Below are 10,000 nucleotides of genomic sequence, written 5' to 3' on the forward strand. Positions count from 1 at the left end.
AGTTGGTAGTAGTGGGAAAAAGCGTCAAACGTAAAAGTGACAAAAATGGCGAAAACAAGGGTCAAAAAATGTTGAAATAAGCAACATAATGTCAAAAAAGCAACAAAAACATTGAAGAAACAACAACAACTTTAAAAGAAAATAATAAAAAAAATGCGATAATAACAAAATAACAAAAAGTGCCGGAAGCCTGTTGAAAAATGTTGAAAAAAAGTGTCCAAATTTCTTTAGCCGGGAGGACGACACAAAGGTTAAAACCTTATAAAAACTGTCCCAGATTTTGAAGTCAACACATTTCCCCTCACCTGAGACCGTTGAAAGCGTGTTGTACAATGTGGTGATTGCAGTGTGAGTACAGGTACTGTCAGGGCACGCCCTCATACTCTGCTTCTGACTGGCTAGTAGTCCTTACCTAGGTACTCTCAGGGCATGCCCTCAAACTCTGCTTCTGACTGGCTAGTAGTCCTTACCTAGCTACTCTCAGGGCATGCCCTCAAACTCTGCTTCTGACTGGCTAGTAGTCCTTACCTAGCTACTCTCAGGGCATGCCCTCAAACTCTGCTTCTGACTGGCTAATAGTCCTTACCTAGCTGCTGTCAGGGCACGCCCTCATACTCTGCTTCTGACTGGCTAGTAGTCCTTACCTAGGTACTGTCAGGGCACGCCCTCATACTCTGCTTCTGACTGGCTAGTAGTCCTTACCTAGGTACTGTCAGGGCACGCCCTCATACTCTGCTTCTGACTGGCTAGTAGTCCTTACCTAGCTGCTGTCAGGGCACGCCCTCATACTCTGCTTCTGACTGGCTAGTAGTCCTTACCTAGCTGCTGTCAGGGCACGCCCTCATACTCTGCTTCTGACTGGCTAGTAGTCCTTACCTAGCTGCTGAGCTTGTGCAACTCCCAACAAAGATGTTACAGCAGTGAGAGGTCTCACTCTGTAGCTAAAACAGAGAGCTCAACACACAGGGTGAAAAGAGGAGCTGCAGTAATGTGCAGTACAACAAAAATATGGTGTTTTTTGAAAATTAAACCATGTAAAACCTGTTCTGATATAATCTCTAAATACAATTATGAACCTGAAAATGATCATAATATGAGCACTTTAAAACCTTATAAAAATTGTCCCAGATTTTGAAGTCAACACGTTTCCCCTCACCTGAGACAAGCTGAAAGCATTTTGTACAATGTGTTGATTGCAGTGTGAGTGTCAGCAGGTGAATGAAGCTGCCACGCTCAGGTCTGGGAGGCTGCCAGGTGCGAATGTGTCACGGTGAATGTGAAGCAGGACGGCGGTAATGAAAAGAGCTCCTGCGACGCTCAATCAATCCTTCAGTATACAACAGAGGTTAACGCAAACAAAAGCTTCCCGAAAGTCACAGCCTTCATTTGTCAGTGGCTATTCACACAGAACAAATGCTGCTCTCAAGTGCCTTCAGAAAAAATACAGAACTATGTGTTCGGAAAACACAACGAGAGGAGCCTGTGTTGAAGTGTTTGCAGCTGCAGTTCCTCTAATCCAGTGGATGCTGCTTCAATGTAAACTATAGACTATATACGAATAAGAATCTTGTTTTTCCCGTTAAAAACAATATACTGTATAATGATCGGTTTTGGTTTTACATACTTTTACATACTATACTATGACTTTTTAGCACGTTTTTTGACATACTATATTATGACTTATTTATCACTTTTTTCGACATACTATATTATGACTTTTTTTTTCACTCTTTTGGACATACGATATGAGTATGTCGTAGACTTACTATTCTTAGTATAGTAAGGCATACTATACTTTGACTTTTTTGTCTTTTTTTCGACATACTATACTATGACTTTTTTATCACTTTTTTCGACATACTATACTATGACTTTTTTGCACTTTTTTCGACATACTATACTATGACTTTTTTGTCACTTTTTTCGACATACTATACGATGACTTTTTTGTCACTTTTTTCGACATACTATACGATGACTTTTTTGTCACTTTTTTCGACATACTATACGATGACTTTTTTGTCACTTTTTTCGACATACTATACTATGACTTTTTTGTCACTTTTTTCGACAAACTATACTATGACTTTTTTGTCACTTTTTTCGACATACTATACTATGACTTTTTTGTCACTTTTTTCGACATACTATACAATGACTTTTTTGTCACTTTTTTCGACATACTATACTATGACTTTTTTCGACATACTATACTATGACTTTTTTTGCACTTTTTTCAACATACTATACTATGACTTTTTTCGACATACTATACAATGACTTTTTTGTCACTTTTTTCGACATACTATACTATGACTTTTTTGTCACTTTTTTCGACATACTATACTATGACTTTTTTTGTCATTTTTTTCGACAAACTATACTATGACTTGTTCATCACCTTTTTCGACATACTATACTATGACTTTTTTGGCACTTTTTTCAACATACTATACTATGACTTTTTTGTCACTTTTTTCGACATACTATACATAGAACTCTTTAGCCAAATAATCACAAATTCAATACATGAATTTATTTTACCTTATAATTATTACTTAGGTAGCCTATCTTTGAAGTAAAAAAATGTTATTCTACAAAGGGAGGGAAAAAGATCGATAAAGAATTCTCAAAGAAGGCTGGCTTTCCCAGGGCCAGGCCAGCTCAGCGGAGTCTTTCTCCCGTCGCGTCCCGCTGTCTCTCCTACCTACACCAGCACCCGCACACCCTGTCCCCCCCTCCCCTTCTAATTACCTGCACACTGTGCGCAGTGCTGCTACACATGAGGAGAGAGGGGAGAGGCTGCTCCGCTGCTCCTCTGTCACAGAACAGAAGGCGGCTACAGGAGAGAAATACCTTGCGTGCTCGCTGGACAATATTGGTGACTTTTCTACAGAAAGTCGCCAGATTTGTCGCTAGTCGCTTTTGAAAAAAAGTTGCTAAGGGGGTCTGAAAAGTCGCTAAATCTAGCGACAAAGTCGCTAAGTTGGCAACACTGCCTGTGAAGGCTTTTGGACGGGGGAGGGGCTCACGGCAGCACCCGCTGCTCGTTGAGCACATAACTGCAGAGTGATACGTGTTTTCGAGTCTCCAAACACCACAAAAGTCTCCAATAACACCAGTTAAAGTCACTAGATTTATCGCTAGTCACTTTTGACAAAAAAAGTCGCCAGGAGGATGACTTGTTTTACAGTTGTGCGGAGGCTCCACACAGAGCTTTCTCCGTAGCATACGTAAGTGGCCTGATGTTTATACTTGTGCACTGGTGTGTGCGTGAACCGGCATATGTGTGTGTGTGTGTGTGGTAGAGGGAGAAGTGAGAGAGTGACGGCGTTTAGCTTTAGACTTTTTTGTCACTTTTTTCGACATACTATACTATGACTTTTTTCGACATACTATACTATTACTTTTTCATCACTTTTTTCGACATACTATACTATGACTTTTTTTCACTTTTTTCGACATACTATACTATGACTTTTTTGTCACTTTTTTCGGCATACTATACTATGACTTTTTTCGACATACTGTACTATGACTTTTTTGCACTTTTTTCGACATACTATACTTTTACTTTTTTATCACTTTTTTCGACATACTATACTATGACTTTTTTGCACTTTTTTCGACATACTATACTTTTACTTTTTTATCACTTTTTTCGACATACTGTACTATGACTTTTTTGCACTTTTTTCGACATACTATACTTTTACTTTTTTATCACTTTTTTCGACATACTATACTATGACTTTTTTCGACATACTATACTATGACTTTTTCATCATTTTTTTTCGACAAACTATATTATGACTTTTTTTGTCACTTTTTTCAACAAACTATACTATGACTTTTTTCGACATCCTATACTATGACTTTTTCATCATTTTTTTTCGACAAACTATATTATGACTTTTTTATCACTCTTTTGGACATACGATATGAGTACGTCGTAGACTTACTATTCTTAGTATAGTAAGGCATACTATACTTTGACTTTTTTGTCTTTTTTCCGACATACTATACTATGACTTTTTAATCACCTTTTTCGACATACTATACTATGACTTTTTATCACGTTTTTCGACATACTATACTATGACTTTTTTCGACATACTATACTATTACTTTTTTGTCACTTTTTTCGACATACTATAGTATGACTTTTTCATCACGTTTTTCGACATACTATACTATGACTTTTTTGTCACTTTTTTCGACATACTATACTATGACTTTTTTATCACTCTTTTGGACATACGATATGAGTATGTTGTAGACTTACTATTCTTAGTATAGTAAGGCATACTATACTTTGACTTTTTTCGACATACTATACTATGACTTTTTTGTCACTTTTTTCAACATACTATACTATGACTTTTTTGTCACTTTTTTCGACATACTATATTATTGCTTTTTTATCACTCTTTTGGACATACGATATGAGTACGTCGTAGACTTACTATTCTTAGTATAGTAAGGCATACTATACTATCAGTTTTTTATCTTTTTTCCGACTTACTATACTATGACTTTTTCATCACTTTTTTCGACATACTATGCTATGACTTTTTTGTCACTTTTTTCGACAAACTATACTATGACTTTATCATCATTTTTTTTGACATACTATATTATGACTTATTTATCACTTTTTTCGACATATTATATTGTAACTTTTTTATCACTCTTTTGGACATACGATATGAGTATGTCGTAGACTTACTATTCTTAGTATAGTAAGGCATACTATACTTTGACTTTTTTGTCTTTTTTCCGACATACTATACTATGACTTACTTATCACTTTTTTTGACATATTATACTTTGACTTTTTTGGACATACTATGTACTATGACTTATTTATGACTTATTTGGACATATACTATTAGTTTTACATAACTTTGACTTTTTGTCACTTTTTTCGACATACTATACTGACTTTTTGTCACTTTTTTCGACATACTATACTATGAATTACTTATCACTTTTTACGACATACTCCATTATGTCTTATTTATTACTTTTTTCGACATACTATACTATGACTTTTTCGTTATCTTTTTCGACTTATTATATTATGACTTATTTATGAATATTTGGACATATTATACTATTAGTTTTATATAACTTTAACTTTTTTCGACATACTATCTTATGACTTTTTTATCACTTTTCTGGACATACTATACTATGACTGTTTTTGTCACTTTTTTCGACATACTATACTATGACTTTTTTGTCACTATTTTTGACATATTTTACTTTGACTTTTTTGGACATACTATATACTATGACTTATTTATGACTTATTTGGACATATTATGCTATTAGTTTTACATAACTTTGTTGGACATACTATACTATGACCTTTTATCAATTTTTTCGACATACTATTCTATGACTTATCACTTTTTTTTGACATACTATACTATGACTTTTTGTCACTTTTTTCGACATACTCCACTATGTCTTATTTATTACTTTTTGCGACATACTATATTATGACTTTTTCGTTATCTTTTTCGACATACTATATTATGACTTTTTTCGACATACTATACTATGACTTTTTTATAATTTTTTTTCGACATACTATCTTATGACTTTTTTATCACTTTTCTGGACATACTATACTTTGACTTTTTTGGACATACTATGCTATGACTTTTTTATCACTCTTTTCGACATACGATATGAGTACGTCGTAGACTTACTATTCTTAGTATAGTAAGGCATACTATACTTTGACTTTTTTGTCTTTTTTCCGACATACTATACTATGACTTTTTGTCACTTTTTTGGAAATACTATACTATGACTTTTTTGTCACTTTTTTGACATACTATACTGACTGTTTGTCTCTTGTTTTCGACAAACTATATTATTACTTATTTATCCCTTTTTTGACATATTATACTATTACTTTTTTATCACTTATTTCGACATACTATTCTATGACTTTTTTGTCACTTTTTTGACATACTTATACCGTGACATTTTGTCATTTTATTTGATATACTATACTATGACTTTTTTGATATACTATACTACTTCTTCCTGATTTTTTGAAAATGACTTCTCTTTAAAAATGACTGACAGCATGAGATCAATCCTTCACATGAAGAAAAATATATATATATATATATATATATATATATATATATATATATATATATATAAGTATAAATAAAACAAGGTACAAATATGAACACCTTTATGAATAACACAGATGTTTTACATTATACATTCACAAATATTTACTTTTATTCAATACATTTTTAATCATCAGATTTTGTTCTTCAACACAAACTGAATTCAATAGTGTTTGTGTGTGTGTGTGTGTGTGTGTGCGCGCGCGTGCATGCATGCTATGCGTCTGTTTGTTTGTGTGTGTGTGTGTGTGTGTGTGGACTTGCATGTGTGTGTGTGTGTGCATGCCTGCGTGTGTGTGTCTGTGTTTGTGTGTCTGTTTTGTGCGATGCCCAGATTGATGACTCATCGTATCTGAGAGGCTTTGATGTTGTATATCTGGACCTGACAGGGCCAAAGCTCTTTTATCCTCTTCTTTCCTTCATCCCTCCATCCTTTCTCCTGGCCTCGTTTCTCTTCCCTCCATCCTTTTGTCATCCCCCCCTCCTCTTTGTCAAATGCAATCATAGTTTCTTTCTTCACCTCTTCCATCCTCCTGTTTTCTCACCTGTGATCCACCTCTTTCTCATTAAGTCCAATCCTTGTCTCCGTATCTCCCTTCCACTCTTCCTCCCTCCCTCCCTCTCCTCTCACCTTTCTCTCACCTCTCCTTCCTTTGTTTTCCTCTTTCTTGCATCCTCATATTATCTACTCAAAGTTATGCTCGTCCCGCCATAATAAGATAAGAAGAAATCCGTCCCGTAAGAAATTTGTCTTGGGCTAGAAGTGCTGACAACACCTGCAGCTGAACACATGAATAAATGATCAATCACACAGTTTGTAACGGACAGTACAGTACATTTCAATATATAAAAGGACAACAGTGTACTTTAGGACAAGACAAATAGACAGAGATCATCCACTAGTTGAGAGGATATTGCACAGGCATTTTCTGCTTCCGCTCTGTTTTGCTGGAAAACATGATATGGTGTAGTCGCCGTCGGCAGTACAGTATAAACAGAAAATATTTAGGAGAATCATTGGTAAAAGAAACCCATACAATGGGGAGAACAAGTATTTGATACACTGCCGATTTTGCAGGTTTTCCCACTTACAAAGCATGTAGAAGTCATTTTTTATCATAGGTACACTTCAACTGTGAGTGACAGAATCTAAAACAAAAATCCAGAAAATCACATTGTATGATTTTTAAGTAATTAATTTGCATTTTATTGCATGACATAAGTATTTGATACATCAGAAAAGCAGAACTTAATATTTGGTACAGAAACCTTTGTTTGCAATTACAGAGCTCATACGTTTCCTGTAGTTCTTGACCAGGTTTGCACACACTGCAGCAGGGATTTTGGCCCACTCCTCCATACAGACCTTCTCCAGATCCTTCAGGTGTCGGGGCTTTCGCTGAGCAATACGGACTTTCAGCTCCCTCCGAAGCTTGTCTATTGGGTTCAGGTCTGGAGACTGGCCACTCCAGGACCTTGAGATACTTCTTACGGAGCCACTCCTTAGTTGCCCTGGCTGTGTGTTTCGGGTCGTTGTCATGCTGGAAGACCCAGCCACGACCCATCTTCAATGCTCTAACTGAGGGAACGAGGTTGTTGGCCAAGATCTCACGATACATGGCCCCATCCATCCTCCCCTCAATACGTATTAGAATACGTAATAGAAATCTCAATCATTCCCAATCTTGCAGAGACGGAGAGCGTAGGTATATGTAAGGAGATAACATAGGCACAGGCTAATTATTGATCACTAAAATGATAGTTAACATTAGTAATTAAACTTAAACAGCTAATGGAAGTCCAAACTGCCTGTGAGCTTCTCCTGTACTATACGGTAATTCCTCTACTGTGAGACAGTAAGTCTCGTGGTTATGACCCAGTCGTTAGCCTATTTTTATAAAAACGTCTGCTACAGAGCCATAACGGGAGGTAGAAGGTAATGGAGCCTTTTAAACATTGTCGTGTTTCTTTAGAAATAAACAATGGACAAATAGAGTCTTTAAACTCTTCAGATGTAAAGTTATTCTCTGTCAAAGTGACGTCAAAATGAATGGCAGTCAATGGGATGCTAACAGGAGGTGATGGCTTGGTAGCATCAAAATGGCGCCATAGGAGCTACGCGGTCCGAGGAGAAGCTTTCCCCCTTGGTAATTTTGCCCTCTATACCCCCCCCCCCCATTGGTTTGGGCCGAGCCCCTAATGTTTACAACATCTGGCTCCGCCCCTGTTCTGCAGCGTGAAAATAAAAGGTGTAACAGCCCTTTTCCTCTCCTCCTGTGTCCCCCAGGTCGTCTTCCGGAGATGGACCAGCGTGCCGCCGCTAACGTCCACTACACGCTGCTGATCGCCTGTGTGCTGGTGGCCTTCTTCCTGGGCGCCATCTTGTCGGGTTTCCTGGTGTCGTGCTACTGCGGCCGCAGCGCCGCCCAGCGGGCGCGGAGGCTGGGGAAGGACCCCGAGGTCTCGCTGCCGCACGCCTTGTCGCTGCGATCCCTCGCCAAGCTCAACGGACTGCTGGACGGTCAGCCAAAGGTGGGCTCACTCTTAGGACAGGAACTGCGTATGGAGAGAATCTGTCACCGTGAAACAATATCTGAAGAGGTGAAAGAGATGGTAACGTTAATAGCTTAGCCTCAGAGAACGAGACGTCTTGACCGAAAAGACCCAATCAGGAGGAGAAACGTTGGCGGCAATGTCGGTGTTGCCAAAGGTCTCCGTTTTGGCGGCCAGAGCAGGGGGAATGAGAGGGGAAACACCAGAGCAGGGGGAATGAGAGGGGGAAACGCAAGAGCAGGGGGAATGAGAGGGGGAAACGCCAGAGCAGGGGGCATGAGAGGGGGGAAACGCCAGAGCAGGGGGAATGAGAGGGGGAAACGCCAGAGCAGGGGAAATGAGAGGGGGAAACGCCAGAGCAGGGGGCATGAGAGTGGGGAAACGCCAGAGCAGGGGGAATGAGAGGGGGAAACGCCGGAGCAGGGGGAATGAGAGCGGAAACGCCAGAGCAGGGGGAATGAGAGGGGGAAACGCCAGAGCAGGGGGATTTAGAGGGGGAAACGCCAGAGCAGGGGGAATGAGAGGGGGAAACGCCAGAGCAGGGGGAATGAGAGGGGAAACGCCAGAGCAGGGGGAATGAGAGGGGGAAACGCCAGAGCAGGGGGAATGAGAGGGGAAACGCCAGAGCAGGGGGAATGAGAGGGGGAAACGCTAGAGCAGGGGGAATGAGAGGGGGAAACACCGGAGCAGGGGGAATGAGAGGTGGGAAACGCCAGAGCAGGGGGAATGAGAGGGGGAAACGCTAGAGCAGGGGGAATGAGAGGGGGAAACGCTAGAGCAGGGGGAATGAGAGGGGGAAACGCCAGAGCAGGGGGAATGAGAGGGGGAAACGCCAGAGCAGGGGGAATGAGAGGGGGAAACGCCAGAGCAGGGGGCATGAGAGTGGGGAAACGCCAGAGCAGGGGGAATGAGAGGGGGAAACGCCAGAGCAGGGGGAATGAGAGGGGGAAACGCTAGAGCAGGGGGAATGAGAGGGGGAAACGCCAGAGCAGGGGGAATGAGAGGGGGAAACACCGGAGCAGGGGGAATGAGAGGTGGGAAACGCCAGAGCAGGGGGAATGAGAGGGGGAAACGCTAGAGCAGGGGGAATGAGAGGTGGGAAACGCTAGAGCAGGGGGCATGAGAGGGAGAAACATAGCAGAAGATATTCCTTTTTAAACCAAAACGTAGCGATGTAAATGTAGCTTGAAGTAACAGAAAATTCAGTTTATATAATTTTGTATTCTGTCTAATAAAAGGCCCCAAAAAATAATCAACTTTTCATGCAAAAGAGAGAAAAGATGACGAAT

At 39.7% G+C, this 10,000-nt stretch overlaps 2 protein-coding genes across 2 annotated transcripts in view; one reads left to right on the plus strand and one right to left on the minus strand.

The window, feature by feature from the left end:
- The window catches only part of LOC118492948 (CD209 antigen-like protein A), a 219,043-nt gene that overhangs the window by 104,082 nt on the left and 104,961 nt on the right, over positions 1-10,000 (minus strand). The window lies entirely within an intron of this gene.
- Positions 1-10,000, plus strand: part of LOC116062335 (semaphorin-6D-like) — a 73,016-nt gene that overhangs the window by 57,406 nt on the left and 5,610 nt on the right. The window contains exon 5 of the mRNA XM_035993203.1: positions 8,446-8,690. Within this exon, the coding sequence (XP_035849096.1) occupies positions 8,446-8,690 (245 nt within the window). The remainder of the gene's footprint in view (positions 1-8,445; positions 8,691-10,000) is intronic.

The sequence above is a fragment of the Sander lucioperca genome, chromosome 16 (genome assembly GCF_008315115.2).
Source record: "Sander lucioperca isolate FBNREF2018 chromosome 16, SLUC_FBN_1.2, whole genome shotgun sequence".
Taxonomy (NCBI): Eukaryota; Metazoa; Chordata; class Actinopteri; order Perciformes; family Percidae; genus Sander; species Sander lucioperca.